This window comes from Miscanthus floridulus, chromosome 16 (assembly GCF_019320115.1).
Source record: "Miscanthus floridulus cultivar M001 chromosome 16, ASM1932011v1, whole genome shotgun sequence".
NCBI classification, from domain to species: Eukaryota; Viridiplantae; Streptophyta; class Magnoliopsida; order Poales; family Poaceae; genus Miscanthus; species Miscanthus floridulus.
In genome coordinates, this window is record NC_089595.1 from 104,232,288 (window position 1) to 104,248,961 (window position 16,674).

Below are 16,674 nucleotides of genomic sequence, written 5' to 3' on the forward strand. Positions count from 1 at the left end.
TCGCCCGCTTGTGTTGTGGAGAGAGTGTGTGTGACGGGGACGGAGGCGAGGTGGCGGTTGGTTAAGGGTCTCTTTGGCAGGGCTCCGGCGGCTCCGGCTCCGGCTCCGGCCTGTCAGCCGCCCAGCGACCGACACCTGGTTACTGTTCACCAGAGCCGTTTTTCTCTCTGCTCCTTTCCTCTTTCACTGACACAACCGGAGCCGAAGAAGCTCGTTTTTCTGGCTTCGCGGCTTCGGCTCCTGTAGGCACCTGTCGGCCGCCCAGCGGCCGACACCCGGCTACAGTGCAGGAGCCGGAGCCGGCAAGAGCCCGGCCAAACGGGCCCTAAAAAAGCGACGGGGCTCCGGACCATCGGCGAGAAAATCTGTACGTGCCGTGCATTGCTCGCAGTCGCAGGGAGCAGGATGCTTTATCGTCGCGCGAGAACCGAGAAGGGAAGCAATAGCAATCGGGCATTGCCCTAGCTACACGTGAGGACATGCATGTACCGCACAAAAGAGTAACAAATCTCGGGCTCTCACCTCCTTATCATGAGAGTGCGCACGTGAGGACAATGCGAAGACCTCAAGTCACATGCACACCCATCGTGTATGCACGTGATCTGAATCCATTTAAGGTTGTTCGGACGTAATTGGATTCGCATCAATTTACATGTGTTGAGGTGGATTGGAGTAGAAATTGAACTAAGTTTCACTCTAATCTGCTCCAACACATATGAATTAATAACATCCAAACAAGGCCTAAGTAATTTCTTTATCTACTCCCCACATGAGGCTATGAGAGTACGTAGCTTGAAGCTACTCAACCTACCACTGCTATACAAAGCATTTTTAGCTAGTATCAAAATTGTTGCGAAATATTTTATGTGTGTGAATCATGAACACATGTGCGTACGCGTGGATATGTAGGAAATAAACAACTGAGAAGTCTTTGGACGAGCTGCTCTGCTCACCGGCTGCCTCGGCTGTTGCAGGACATATCGGACATTGCAAAGAGCAAGTTTGCTGAGCTCGCCGTGGATGGCCGTGACAACCGGAGAAACCACCGGAGTTACGTAACAGTGCTTAACCATAGCAACTCTGAGCATGTCACTGCATAGTTCTAGTGCTCACACCAGAGAAGTCACCGGAGTTTTAGAATAGTGCACATGTCAGTAGTGCCTATCCGAATTGTCCAGTGCACCACCGGAGCTTTGCACCGGAGAGTGAGTCCAGAGATAGTGTTTTTAATTCTTAAGGCATTGTTCGTTTCTCTTACGAGTCATACTACTTTAGCGAATAAATAATATTTATCTCTCACACCAAATCAGCGAACAGTATAAAAAAAACTATTACAACCTACCGGGGCATTGGAGAAAGAGCACAGCGCATGAGGTTAAGGGCGAAAGTAGCACAGTGCACCGAAACTCTCATGTAGATAACTCCGGTGCCAAACTCTGTTGCACCGCTAGAGCTCTGCAATACAAAAAGTGCATATGGGGGATATATAAAACGGCTAGTGTAGGTGTTTGGGAGCTATATATATTGGGATTGTCCGGCCATGTGAACCTCTATTGGACACTTAGAAAGCCTCATACACATACTAGAGCATACTTTAAGCATTCTTTCCCTTCGGTTTTCGTTCTTCACTTTTTCTCCCGAGTCCATCTATCCCTCCAACCCCCCCCCCCCCCCCCCCGAGCATGAGAGTTTTGTCTGATTTTACTAAGAATAGGAGTACGTACACTAGTAGAGAAACGACTTTTGATTCAGCTTGAAATTTGGCTTTAGTCCCGGTATATTTCGTGCCCGGGACTAGAGAGATCTTTAGTCCCGGTTTGTAGGTCCAACCGGGACTAAAGGTCATGCCCAACGGCTACTGCGGCAGACTTTTGCTGCAGGGGACCTTTAGTCCCGGTTGGAGCTACCAACCGGGACTAAAGGTTAACTTTTACTCCCGGTTGGTCCCTCCAACCGGGAGTAAAAGTCTACTCTCGACTGGAGGCTACGCCCAGGATTAGAAAGGAACCTTTAGTCTCGGTTGCTGTCTTCAACCGGGACTAAAGCTTGTGTGCTTGGCCGAAGAGTGACGTACTTGTGTGCTGGGCCGGGACTAAAGCTTGTGTGCTTGGAGTGACGTACAAGTAGCAATAAGAAACGAAGAGTGACGTACTTGTGTGCTTGGCCGGGAGTAATTGTGTGCTTGCCCGGGAGTAAAGCTTCAGAGAGTACTTGTGTGCTTGTGTGCTTGCCCGGGAGTAAAGCTTCAGAGAGTACTTGTGTGCTTGGCTGTGACGTACTTGTGTACTTGTGTGGATTTGAATGATTAAAAAGGCACCTTTAGTCCCCAACCGGGACTAAAGCTTGTGTAACCGGCAGTCTTTTGAGCTGACACCGATGCAACTGAACACGACCAAATCAATTAGTCTCGGCTGGTATTACGAGCCGGGACTAAAGGTATACATTTAGTCCCGGTTGGTATTATCAGCCGGGACTAAAGGTCTTTTAGTCCCGGGCGCTTACAGGAGCCTCGATGGGCCGGCCCAGTACGTAATATGCTGGAATTGCTGGCCAGTCCCACCTATTAGCACCACCTCGCTTGCTCAGAAGAGTGAACGCTAACTTAAAAGCTCAGCTCTCGAACCATGCAGCACGAACTTGAACAGGATTGTACCGCTGATCCTTGACTAAATGTCCTTCTTACTATCGTTTATACAAAATGTTGAACATTATAAACGTACGTATATTCTAGCAGCGTAGAATGCGTATTCAAAAACCAAAATGAATCATCAATTAAAAATAGGAAAAAAAAGGAAAATAGAAATAGAAACAAAAAAACCTAGTAGCAGCGTGAAAATAGAAAAAAGGAAAATAGAAATAGAAACAAAAAAAAGGAAAAAAAAACTTTAGTCCCGGTTGGTATTATCAACCGGGACTAAAGGGCCGGTCTACGTGGTCAGGCCGGGAGGCCTCTTTAGCCCCGGTTGGTATTACCAACCGGGACTAAAGGTGGACTTTAGTCCCGGGCGCGAAACCGGGACTAAAGGAGAGGCCCTTTAGTCCCGGATTCGTGCTCCCGGTTCTAAAACCGGGACTAAAGGGGGTTGCGAACCGGGAGTATAGCTAGGTTCTGCAGTGGTGGTAATGAATCAAATATAAGTCCTAATTGATTTATTGTCCAGTCCTAATCTGAACTCACGGCCCATATTTTGAGTGAGCACATCCAATTAAGGATGAAAACGGATCGGATACGGACTGATATCACTGATATTATATTTATTTTCATATTTTTGTCTGGATTCGGATTCGAATACGGATAGTGTCAACTATGTCGGATATGATACGATTGGATATCGACATCATAAATATGCAATTTGAGTATTCGGATATGGATACGGTATCGGATGTTGGATATCCGGACTCGGATACGGACAGATTTCAACCCCTCTAAACGGATTCGGTTTCAAATACGGTCGAAAAATATTCGTACCGTTTTCATCCCTACATCCAATCATAGTACATAGTCAAATTTTTAAGACGTACGTAGTAAGTTTGAAACAGATGGCGCAAGTTGCATATTCCACTGCAATGTAAGGATATATGTCTGCTAGGGGCAATGCTACGGTCTAGTAATAATTATAAACCTATATGTCTGCTAGGGGCAATGCTACGGTCTAGTAATAATTATAAACCCTGTGATGCGAGATTTTTTTTTATTTTAACCTTTTTTTCGAAACTAATTTTAAATCTAACACGTTCGATTTTTTTTTAATCTAACATTTTTGGCCACGCATATTGCCCTGGCGTGGCCAAATGCCTGTGCCGCGCCATGAATGGTGGTGCGGCACAGGGCTAACGTGGTGGCGACCAGGAACGATGACCGCTGACAGGGCAGGGCCTGCCGCGCCAACCATCTTGGCGTGGCAGTGCCGCGCCAGGAGTCATGGCGCGGCTGGGCCAAATAAACCCCGCAGCCAGTCATGCCAGCCTGAGCAGCAAGCCTACCCGCCGCGCCCGCCGCCAAACCGGCGGTATTTGGACGGTTTAATCGGAACGCGTCGCGCCGATGGTGGGAGTTGTTTTAAGTATTGTTTGACGTAAAATGAATATTAAATTTGTTTCTATATTTTGTTAAATTTTTTCAAGGCCGAATAGAGAAATTGATAAGGCAATTGATATTTTTTCCGTCTTTTATAATACGGTTAAACACCATATTAACTAATCGATTACGAAAAATTGGATCGGACTGAAATGAATATTTTTTGAAAGCCATTTTTTGAACTAGTTGCTACTTAATCTCGCAAGCAGTGATGTCGCGACGCATTGAAACGAATATGAAGCAAATAACATAAGTTGACAAGCTGCCACATAAGTTTGACTTAAGTTCGATATAACATAACCAAATAAGCCTGCAAGTTTCGGACCCCAATAATAGTTCGATCTAACAAACTAAGACCCAGGAGTGTAAGGATTCCTCGGACGTCTATGTCTCTTCGGATTTGTTGGCAACACATTGGGAGTGTAGCCAACGTCGATGCGTATGGCTCGTACCCTGCAAGTATGTGATATGCACGATTACTTAGAATTCTTTGTGATCGTTAGTTCATGTAGCCTACGTATTTAAAGAAACTACCTTTGTTAGTACCTGTGATGCTCCTTGGGTGCCAAGCGGGGCACCACCTAGCTAAGACATATCGATCTTGTCCTGCGGCCAATCTTCCCACTCGTCGACGTCGTCGTCCTCGATTGCAGGGTCCTTCCCAGCGCTATAATGTGGTGATGTACGGACTGCGAAAGTGGCAACTATCACCGGCTGAGAAGAGCCGGCTGGCGTCCTCAAAGAGGCTGAAGACGTACCACCCGACTACGCTGGGAATGACGGTTCCTCATAAGGAGTGTCCATGCAGCTCAACTTTTGAGCTAGCTTCCTGTAGCTCTTCTTCACCTTCTGCATAAATAGACGTTAAAGTGTTAGCACATTTCACAAACGCATATACACTAAAGAAACAATTTCGGAACAGACTAGTTTATGTTTACCTCCACAAAAGCCTCGAGAATGCCTGGCTCCTGTCCTCTAGACTCGTGAAGCCGGTACGCTGCTTCGTTGGACAGTCTCGACAATTGTGTCGCCTGGGTTTAGAAACGCGGTTGAATATTTTTAGTATACATAATTAATATCAAATGGATAACAAATTGTACCATTTAAGTATCTTACCACGTATTTTTGTAGCGGGGCTCTCTATAGCTGTGTGTCCTCTCTAGTGGCAACGTCGTACACATCTTCGATCATATCTTCCTCTGAGTCCTCGTCAATCGCTTCCTCGGTGTACGGGGGCTTGATATGTGTCCTCGTAGACCTGTGAAGCCAGTGTAGGTACTCGTTGAAGGTGTGCTGGTCGTGTGGAGGACCCGCATGGACTGGCTGCCGTTCCCTGATCTCCCACAAGTGGATGTACACGCTGTGTGTCACGCGTCAATCCTTGGTCTTGTACCTCTTCCTACGGTCAAACCTGCAATAAAACGATGTTAGTTCTACCACACACACCTCTGGATTGTAGCTCTGTTATTAATAAGTAACGCACCCGTGCAATACTTGATTGGTGGAGTAAAGCGGTGGTGGGTAGTCTGTCATTCTTCTAAACTGTCTGTAGACCCTGACGGGGTAGTGAATCTCGACCACGTGGAAGAAAATAAGAGGGATGTTGCAGCGATACTCCTCTGACTCGTCCCTAGTGACAGGACTGAGATAGTTCTGGAACTCCGGAGCATCCCAAGGACACCAATGCACCTAAACATTTCGTAATTGAGTTAGGCTGTGATATAGTGTAGATTAAATAAGACACAGGTATGATAGTAAAAAGAGCGTAACCTGGTGCTGTGTCAGGACGTCGAGACCGTCCGTGTACTCCCTATACTTGTGCCTCGCATTCCCTCTAACTAACTCTGATTCTGTCCAGATAAACAGAGCTATAGGGAGTGTATCCCGCCCGTTCCATTGCTGCATTGAACACGATAATGAATTAGTCATTAATAAACTCATCATATGTAACCATATCGAAGAATATAATGAACCCAAGTACTTACCGGTAAACTCATATTAAGGGGCCTCCCAATGGGCCATCATTCCTAACACCAAACCTAGAGTAGGTATGAACAACCTCCAAGGTTCGCATACCCTGAGGTACGACGGCAGGCAATGTATAGCTGTCGATACGTCCATGCTAGGACAGCGCTGCCCCAGCTGTACGCCGCTATGTTCTCCCATGGCTGACATAGTATGTCAAGGAAGATCCAGCTGATGGTGTTGCCCGAGGCGTCTGGAAAGAGGAAAGCACCAAGAAAGTGCCAGAGCCACACTCGAGCGAACCTGTCGATCTGAGCCTCCTCAGCCTGTGGGTCCAAGTAATCAAAGCGCTCCGTGATCCAGGATGATGAAACACCAGAAGTTTTCCTGAAATTTATCAAAGAAAATGAGACCCGATGGTTGCAGGAAAGCGATGCAAATATTAAATAGGCTTGAATTTCTCACTTATTTTTCTTGGAAGCTGTCGATGTTTTACCACCGGCAACCCATCACGGGGTACCCGGGACGGTGATTTGTTCGGAGGGGTATCGGCGTTTGCATGAACTCGATGGTAAACGCAGGGAGACAACGATTTATACTAGTTCGGCACATCGAAAAGTCACGGCGCCCTACGTCCAGTCTGGTGTGGATAGTATATTGCGCCCTGCGCTATTTGTTGTGTTGCGAGGTATGTTGTGGTTATGAGTTCTGCCGGTTATGTGTAGGTGCGGATCTAGGGACCCCTGCCCTCCTTTATATAGTCCAGGAGAGGCGGGAGTCCTAGTCGGTTACAAAGTAGAGATCCTAATAGGATTACGTGTAACTAGTTCTAGTATGATTACATGTATGGAATTCTAGTTGGACTAGGTCTTCTTCTCTCTTCTCCGTGGGAACCCCATGGGTCCCGCATCGATAAGCCCCCGAGCATCTCATGGATGAGCTTCGGAAGCCTTCTTATTCTTCTTGGTCTTCGTTGAGTTGTAAATCCATTCCAGGTTCTTCTGAAGTGAAACCTTGAGATGGTCTTGTTTTGGTTGGTTCGTCATGACTGATGTGCACTTTTTTTCTAAAAAAGTGCACTCAATGAGTGTAGCCCCCGAGCCTCTTGCTTGTTGGGACAAGAAGTCAGAGGGTCCCTTTAGTCTTCTTGGTTGCTCCGAGTTCTTTTTCGGTGGGTGCAATTTTTTGTAAAAATTGCACTCACTGAGTGTAGCCCCCCGAGCCTCTTGCTTTTGCTTGCAAAAGTTGGAGAGTCTAGATTCTTGTCTTCAAAAATTTCTAGGGTTATGTATCCCGCAGCCCCCGAGCCTTCTCCGAGTTCTTTTCTTTCGAAAAGAAATCGGATGAAGGGTCTTGATGTGTTGTCGTTTGTTGTAGTCTTGAGTTCTTGTATTCTTGGTCCTTCATCTTTAAATCTGAGCCCCCAGGCGTAGTTGAAGCGAATGCTGAGCCCCTGAGCTTAGTGTTTGACTAAGCCGTGATGTTCTTCTGAGTTGTTTTTATTCATCCAGGTCGTTTCTAGACTTCTCTGGTTCTTGATGTACCTCTTCCAGGTTGTTTGCACTTCGTTCAGGTTCTTTCTAAACTTGTATGTACCTCATCCGGGTTGTTTTCTGATCACTCTAGGTTCTTTTTTGTCTTGATTTCTGTTCCCAACTTGTCTGGGTTGTTTTTCTTCAATATGGGTTCTTTCTGATCTTGACTTGATCTTTGTCTCTCCTTGTTGGGGTTCTTTTCTGATCAATCCGGGTTCTTTCTAAGCTTGTCTTGGTTCTTGCCGCACCTTGTCGGGGTTCTTTTTTGATCAATCTGGGTTCTTTCTAAGCTTGTCTTGGTTCTTGCCGTACCTCATCGGGGTTCTTTTTTGATCAAACCAGGTTGTTTCTTGACTTATCTGAGTAAAGTAGCTCTCAGGAGCATGTTTTTCCTGATCTCATGGTACAGATGTAGCTTTCCTGCATGTTAAACATAAAAATATGTTGTAAATGACATTCTGGATATAAAGTGGGGAGCATGTCCCATATTTGAATAATCAATCAGGGGCGGGCCCCGGCATTATGAAATGCATATAAACTTTTTGCGTCTTGCTCTTGCTAGGCCATGCAAATTCCTCAGGTAGTGTCCTGTTACGTTTAAGCACTTGAATCTCTGGCGTATGGTTCAGAGGTTCATGACGTGACCATGTGAGCCTGGCACTCGGTTCGTGACTATCCATGTGAGTAGACAAGCTTCACGGATTAAGGCGTGTTCTACCTGAGGAATTCGGTGACCGTTAAGAGAAGACCTAGAGCACTATGTTTGCTCACATGATGATTTTTTGTATCTTGAGCACTATGTTTGCTCGCATGATGATTTGACTTTAGAGCACTATGTTTGCTCGCATGATGATTTTTATGTCTTCCCAGAGACATATATGAATAATATCTAAAATATATAAAAAATGAGACGTGACTTAGCTTGGTTCGTGGCTGCGTTGTCGATCGCCGCAGCCGAGTAGTCGATTAGTGCGGCATGGAGCTGAGTGGAGCCGAGTTGTTGTAAGTAGACTTGATAACTTTCTGTCACCTGATGTAGTCGAACACCTTGACATTGTTCGGGTAGTTCCGTCTTGACACTTTGGTGTTGTCGGGTAGTCGGATATGAGCCAAGTTGTGTTTGAACCAAATTTTGAGAACTCGAATTGGTGGCTTGACGTAGTTGGGGAGTTGTTGAATTTGGAGCGTAGCTGTTTGGCTGAATCGAACGGACTCCTTGATTGCTGTTTTCTCCGTGCTGCTGGTCACGGGTTTGATCTCTTGTGAGGCCTCAATTTTTGTGTGCCTATATCAATATCGGATCGTGGTCTACTGGTCTTGTTTTGCTTCCTTTGGTTTGCCTGACTCCGTGGCTTCTTGCATGTCTTAGACATATATACATGTGTGTGTATATACACACACACACACACACACACGCAGGCCTCTTTCCTTATTTGCTTGTTGCTCGCAATCGTACGGGTACACATGCACCGCATAGATCCGTAGCTTGCATGTCTTGAGCTGCCTTCTAGTAGCTTCTAAGTTTAGTCGTTGACGTCATCTTGCATAGCCATAATTAGCTAGTATTCTTCCTTGCTTGCATGTCGCCGGTTTGTGTAGGAGCTGGACTCGGCATGTCCGAGTTGTATTAGAATCTACATGGAGCCGAATTGTTGACGGAGGTGGTGTGGTGGTCTGTCTTGTGCTGGTTTGTCCGAGTTGTGGTCGAAGTCGGCACCAGCTTGAGTAGAGTTCAACTCGGAACCAGCGATGCTCAACGGAGAGCGTGCGTGGGTTGGAGTCGGACTCGGCTCTGAGTGGGCTCAAGTCCACACGTGGTGCTTCCTTGCCGCTGTGCTTTGTCTAATGCCATTAGTCTTGCATGTAGATTCTTCTTGGATCAATAGAACGTGCGGTTGCATGGCATCCTCCGTTGTTGTGAACACGCTTAAGCTGAAGATGGCGAGTTGTCGATGAGGTCTTCGTGACGAATCTTGATCTTGAGGTCCACCAAGCTCTCGAACGCAAAGCGCCGAGAACCCCTACCTGGCGCGCCAGCTGTCGATGTTTTACCACCGGCAACCCGTCACGGGGTACCCGGGACGGTGATTTGTTCGGAGGGGTATCGGCGTTTGCAGGAACTCGATGGTAAACGCAGGGAGACAACGATTTATACTGGTTCGGCACACCGGAAAGTCACGGCGCCCTACGTCCAGTCTGGTGTGGATAGTATATTGCGCCCTGCGCTATTTGTTGTGTTGCGAGGTATGTTGTGGTTGTGAGTTCTATCGGTTATGTGTAGGTGTGGATCTAGGGACCCCTGCCCTCCTTTATATAGTCCAGGAGAGGCGGGAGTCCTAGTCGGTTACAAAGTAGAGATCCTAATAGGATTACGTGTAACTAGTTCTAGTTCTAGTATGATTACATGTAGGGAATTCTAGTTGGACTAGGTCTTCTTCTCTCTTCTCCGTGGGAAACCCCATGGGTCCCGCATCGACAAGCCCTCGAGCATCTCATGGATGAGCTTCGGAAGCCTTCTTATTCTTCTTGGTCTTTGTTGAGTTGTAAATCCATTCCAGGTTCTTCTGAAGTGAAACCTTGAGATGGTCTTGTTTTGGTTGGTTCGTCATGACTGATGTGCACTTTTTTTCTAAAAAAGTGCACTCAGTGAGTGTAGCCCCCGAGCCTCTTGCTTGTTGGGACAAGAAGTCAGAGGGTCCCTTTAGTCTTCTTGGTTGCTCCGAGTTCTTTTTCGGTGGGTGCAATTTTTTGTAACACGGACAAGGGGCGGAAGACCGTGGTTGACAACACGGACAAGCTCGAGGAAACCGGCACGCCGTATGTACGACGCGTAACGCTCGTCCCACTGGTGCGCCCTGGTGTGCGTGCGGGGCCTCAAAGGAGGCAAGGCCACCTCTGCGTCGTTGTCACTCAAGATGTGTGCTCGGTGCTGGTCGTCGTACTCCACCTTAAGAATGGGGTACAACGGGTGCTGCGTGGGATGGGCCATCCTGTTATAAATTGAAAAACAAAGCGTTAGAGTACTCAAATTAACAAAATTCAAATTAACATTATATAGCATTACAAAGTAAAATATTCACTCTAACCCAAAATAAATCGGCATAAGGATAGGATAAACAAGCGCGCAAAAGAGGTAAAGCCCGATGGTCATGTGCTAGGGATGTGGATAGAGGCTAGAGATCGTAGTACGACAAAGCCAACCAAGAAGCGAGGGAGCCAGTTATGCTCAGCGTTACGGCCACGGCGGGATGAACCTACGATCGAAACGTTCGAATGGAATATACCAGTGACAACCGGATCTACCAGTGACAACCTACGATCGAAACGTTCGACCGACTTGCTACAATCCCTAACTGAATAACTAACTATAAACTAAATAATAACCGGATCTACCAGTGACAACCGCATCGCTACAATCCCTAACTATATCAATAACTACAAACTAAATAACAAATACCTAATCAATCCCTAAACCCAAAATCCTAACCTAAAAACTAAAAACTACATACGTATATCACAAACTAATTATGCTAAAACAATAATAATCATAATAACATTAAACCGAGAGGGAGGTACCTTAGGAGCGGACGGCCTCGACGCGCCGAGGTTCGTGGCGCGGCCGGCGTGGGTGCTGCGAGGGCGAGGGCCGCCTGAGTGGCCGGGCGTGGCCGGCGAGGGCGCTGGAGGCGGGCATGGCGTGGGCGCGGGCGCTGGAGGCGGGCGATGGCCGGCGGCGGGGCGCGTCGGCTGGCTGGCGGCGCGGGCAGGGGTGCGTACGGCCGGGAGCTCGGCCGCGGGGTTTTATTTGCGCGGCACTGCCGCGCCAAGATGGGTGGCGCGGCAGGCGCTGCCCTGTCAGCGGTCATCACTCCTGGTCGCCGCCACGTCAGCCCTGTGCCGCGCCACCATGCATGGCGTGGCACAGGCATTTGGCCGCGTCAGGGCAATAGGCGCGGCCAAAAGTGTTAGTTTTTTAAAAAAATCGGACATGTTAGATTTAAAATTAGTTTCGAAAAAAGGTTAAAATTAAAAAAAAATTCTGATGCGAGCACTGGATGGTAAAGATCGTATGAACTCGACAAACCTCTCCGAATTAAGCATTCCTCCGTGCTTCCTATCCTTGCTCTGTTCTTCCCGATCCCTGCTACAATTCTCCAATCCTACTATGCTCCGCTACTGCTGCTAACGGTATGCACAGTGACTCGGCCGGCGGCCGGCCAGGTAACAAGGCGACGTTCTGGGCGCAAGATGCCAAGATGCTTGGCCGGCCAGGTAACAAGGCGACGTTCTGGGCGCAAGATGCCAAGATGCTTGTGCCAAGTCATAGCGCCATAGCGGAGACGTCACTCCAAACAAGAGTCTGTGGAACACATGCACAACTAGCCCAGTACATTCAACTCAGTTTCGATGGATTTCATGGATCTGATCCAAGAACATTCAACCTTCACCTGATTTGGAGACACTTTTAGATTCAGAAAATCTCTGCACAAGTATTTTCCAGTTCATTACATTATTATTCCTGCTTATATACATATTATAGAGCTACCCGGAAAGGTTACTGCAATACAGGCAGTCCAAGAAGTCTGTACACTTCCAGGTACCACGCGTAATACACAATCACAATACAATGGACCCCCAGACAATAGCAATGCAGTGCTGATTCCTGAAGACACCCAGGCGTCCACTTCAGTCTCAGGCAAAGATGTAGACCTCCTCAAACGATTTCCTACCAAGAATACATGCATTAGTCTAGCTGATGAATGGATTGTACATTGGTTTGGGGGTAAAGAATAAAGATACAGAGACTCACGATTTTTTTCCGCTAAATGTCGGGCTGTAGTTGTAAATTAAGTTATCCAGCACTTTGTCGGCAGGGGGCCTGTTTGGAGACTTGCGTGCTTGGCTGTTTGACGACACATAGAAGGGTGCGGTAAGCATGAACTCCATTTTTCTTTCATCGCTCTTGCAAGTTTCATTAAAACAAGGTCCTTTCTTGCATATGATTAAACCAAGACATCAAAGCACTATGACCAGAATTCCTGAGAAGGAACACTACTAAAACTTGGGTTTATTTATTTAGAAAACGGGAGTTTCAAAGGTAACAGAACAACAGAGTGACTGACAGCCAAATAAAAGACGTGTAGTGTTTGATCAATTTCTGGTACATCTCCACAAAATAATGATAAAGGGGGTGGGTAGACCCTGAAATAACCAGATGAAGTATTGCCAACTTGAACTGTATGATAGAGGTTACAGCCTACAAAAACGAACCTGATAAAATGATTGGCAAAATGTTGAGTAACCTGTACTGCATCTTCGCTGTGTGGAATCATTGGTTTCCTCCACTCAAAAATGGCTTTCTGCATTAAATGAGGACAGTTGTATAGTTGTATGAAGCCATTGGTATTGGTGAGTGGCCACAATTTGATATGTTGTGAACATTAATTTTAGAAAAAATGCAGTGCACAAGAAAAAAGGCAGAGCCAATAAGAACATATTAATATGGAACACCCAAAACAACTACAACTAAATTACCTCAGGATGCCATTGCGTGCAAGTGATTGGATAGTTATTGGCTTGTACAGTTGACACATAGACCTGATTTGACAGCAAAGAATGTTAATCTGTGCAGTGGAAGAATTAAAGAGCATTAACCCAAAGAAAAAACTCGGCCGGTGGGGGAAAGACCGCCCCACGGTTTTTATACTAAGAAGAAGCTCTCAATACACCAGCTGAGAAAATCCCCGAACCCCAGCCTCATCCCAGGAACATAGGGCCAGCGACCACTGCCACAACCACCCGGGTAGGCTGCACTGTTACCTAGGCCGGCGACCACTGCCACAACCCCCTGGTTGGGCCGCACCGTTACCTAGGCCAGCGATCACCGCCACAACCCCTGGTTGGTCCGCACCGTTACCACAGGTTGGGGTGTCCACAGCAGGGAGGCACGGTGAGGGCATTTTTTTCCACAAATTGTGCAGCACCCAGATCACCTACTTTGGAAATATTTGCAAATTTGATCAAAGCTGTTCCATTCATACTGATCACATAACACCTTCCGGATAGATTAGTATGTAGGAGAACAAGTGTGACATACCTTGCCGTTTTCATCAGGCGATGTAGTCAAGATTTTGAAGAAACTTGATAGTGCACCATTCTCTCGATATCGCTTTGGTGATATACCATACTTCAACCAAATAACAAATCAGACTTAATAGGATTGAGCCCAGTGCATTAAAGTAGGTGTGGTGTTTAATTTTTTTTAAAAAAAGGACGAAGAAGTAATCAGAACATGTGGTACTTACTCTATGATTTTGCATGACAAGACAGCTGGTGCTGACTTTCTTGATGAGGCCAGGGTCAAACCTGTGAGCAATTGCCAGTCAGTAGTTACAACAAGTGGAATTCATGAAACCACAAGTAAAACAATAATTTATTTCCAGTCATTCTTTTAAATTAATTGCGCTCTATTGGAGTGCATTTGGTCATGTAGTTCCCTGCCTTTTAGGGACCCATTGTAGATAAAATTATGTTTTAGTAGTCATTTATGAAGCTATCTGAATGCATAAATACGTCAGCTTAACCCATTTGCATATTCTACAGTTGATGACACAGTAATAAAAAGATGTTATTCCATGGGAACCATTCTATAACATTTACTTGCCTCATATCACACTACAAGATAACTTATCTAAATTCTAAATGTCCCCATCAAGCAGTATCAAAATAAAGACTTGCTTAGCATGAAGCAGACACCTTTGAAACACTGAGCCCTCCAAAGCATAGCTGGGAAACTGAAGAGTGGATGCTTGATTCTGGGCGTCAAACGTCTCCAAGATATTATTGTCCTAGCACAATGGCAAGAAAACAATTAGTGCCCACTTTTGGCAAATCAAACAGGAATGAATCATGGTGCCTTCATGGAATAGAAGGCTGCAGCACTTTGCTCCAGTACCTAACAACAGGCAAGCAAATGATATTCTAACTTCAAACTAAGCATTACTCTTCCATCATGTGTATAGTTTTTATCAACTTCATAATTGACAATATTTAATAAGCTATCATATTATCTTTTATATTTCAGTAATTAAATTGGCAATATGGTAAATTTCTGAGAAGTTAAATTACCTTGCTGACAATCATGCTTACAAGCTCAAAGCCAAGACATTGGGCAAACAAAGGAAATGGTTCACCTGCGTCATTCTTGTCCAAAACATACTAAAATGAAAAAAAAGAGGAACTGTTAGAGTAAATCATGACAATTTGGTTCAATATTGTTCCGGCTGGAGCATGTAACATAGAAAATCCAAGGTTGTGATACTCGAGTGCTCTCATGCAATCATCAACATCATTATATCAATTTCGAACAATGTTCATAATCACATTGTACCTGAAACACTTTTTTTATTGTTTCAAAATATACACCTTGCTTCGCTGATCCACCAGTGAACAGCACTCCATTCAACAAACTCAGTTTCTGCAGGGAAAGAGTCAATAAGGTAATATGTTAAACGCAGGGCCTCCACAAGCAATTGTTTATAAGCTAGTAGCCAGTGCGGTGAGAAGTCGTGATTGAAAACGAAGGAAGAATCGTCAGTAGCTTGGGGGCCTGGGGACCCCATTCAGATCTATACAAATACTCCTGAATAGGTTGCTTACGCCTGAAACGATTTACTCCAACAACTAACTCGAACTGTGACTGGTCACCCCATTAGCGCGAGTCTCCCGGACATGTCCATCAAGCAATTTTGACACGGGGGAAATTTCCTAAATAATCAGGACTTCAGTAACACCATACGTTCAGGGGCATGAGCTGAGTGAGATTCAGATTATCCCATTTCGAATTTCCCTCCCGAGAATTCTTAACTCTCAAGGACTGCTGTAGCAAAACACTATAGCGAACGGTGAGAATTGACCAGAGCTGTGGTGGACCAAGAGCCATATTGCTCATATCCCAATTCGCGTAATCGCATATGCAAATGGAAGCATGAAACGTGTACGAGCATGTACGTTGTACTTGCGAGTACATCGAAGAAGCTAATTATCCCTCTTGCAAGAGCTCGACGACGCGTTGCCTTACCCAGGACGCGACCGGGGAAGAGACTAGAGAGGAAAAGATAGAAACCGGCGGAGGCGAGCGTGTGAAGCAGGGAACGCACCTCGAGGAGGCGCTCCTCGGGCTCGTTGTAGACGAGCGGGATGACGCGCGCGCCGGCGGCCTCGACGAACTTGACGTAGGAGGCGCCGATGTAGGAGGTCGCGGTGGTGTTGCTGATCCTGCCGCCCGCGCCGTCCCCCGGGTGCGAGACGATGCCGATGACGGGGCGGTCGTACACGGCGGGGTCCGGCGCCGCGCAGGCCACGGCCGCCGCTCTCCCGCCCGTCGGCAGCCGGATGACCCCCGCCGCGGCCGCCGCCCCCGACGACGGCGGGGGAAGGAGCGCGGCCAGGAGGAGGAGGAGCAGGTGGGGGTGGGGGCAGCGCGAGTCCATTGGCAACACTGGCTGCCGTGCGTCGCCCGCCTGTGTCTGCCTGACGGACGGGGTGGGGGGGTGTGGCGGGGGGCCTCCAGCCGTCGTCACCCGTCGTTCTTCGTGTCGCTCTGCAGCTCTCGGTTCACCTCCGCTGACGGCGTCGCCTTGGCCCGATTATTTTGGAACGTCAGCTTGACGAGTAGCCGGAGAGCATCGTTTCTGATGCAGTAAGCCATGCTTATCCCGAATCCGCAGCGTCTGTCTATTGTCGCGTCGCACACGGAAAGGACTTGGCTGTATTCACTTTGAGTTTACCTGCCAGAATTAGTCCTATTTTTCAGTGATAGGAATAATATTTTTCTCTTAAAACAAATTAGCCATACAAATTAGCCGTAGCAGTAATAAGTCCTGCCGAATAGAGCTCGTGGCGCACTAGAAAAACCGCGCGTCGCCTTCCATGGAGCGGGCCAGTTGCTCAGTCCATTGGATTTGTACATTATTATATGCAAATGCAGTCGTTGATGAGCTTTTGTTCTAAAATTTGTTAGTCAACTTGAAAGGCACCAATTTGTTGTGTTGGGCACAAATATTGATTTCATTAGTTCAGTGCGCACTGGAAGAG

General features: G+C 46.7%; 1 protein-coding gene across 1 annotated transcript; it reads right to left on the reverse strand.

Annotated features, from left to right (window-relative positions):
• Positions 1-12,041: 12,041 nt before the first annotated feature.
• Positions 12,042-16,141, reverse strand: LOC136512093 (gamma-glutamyl hydrolase 2-like). Its single transcript, XM_066506090.1, has 10 exons — positions 15,738-16,141; positions 14,969-15,055; positions 14,707-14,796; positions 14,335-14,426; positions 13,884-13,944; positions 13,676-13,765; positions 13,114-13,176; positions 12,850-12,938; positions 12,389-12,481; positions 12,042-12,304 (listed from the first exon to the last, which is right to left on the reverse strand). Exons 1-10 carry the CDS (start codon positions 16,068-16,070, stop codon positions 12,271-12,273), a joined length of 1,032 nt encoding a protein of 343 aa, XP_066362187.1. The 5' UTR covers positions 16,071-16,141; the 3' UTR covers positions 12,042-12,270.
• Positions 16,142-16,674: the final 533 nt, after the last annotated feature.

Bases quoted from the DNA above. Each gene is read 5' to 3' on its own strand.
- LOC136512093 (XM_066506090.1), bottom strand. From the start codon at position 16,070: ATGGACTCGCGCTGCCCCCACCCCCACCTGCTCCTCCTCCTCCTGGCC. The intron at 13,766-13,883 runs GTAAGTACCACA...ATTTGGTTGAAG, and splicing joins TTGTCATGCAAAATCATAGA to TATGGTATATCACCAAAGCG. The intron at 13,177-13,675 runs GTATGTCACACT...CTGTCAAATCAG, and splicing joins CGCCTGATGAAAACGGCAAG to GTCTATGTGTCAACTGTACA.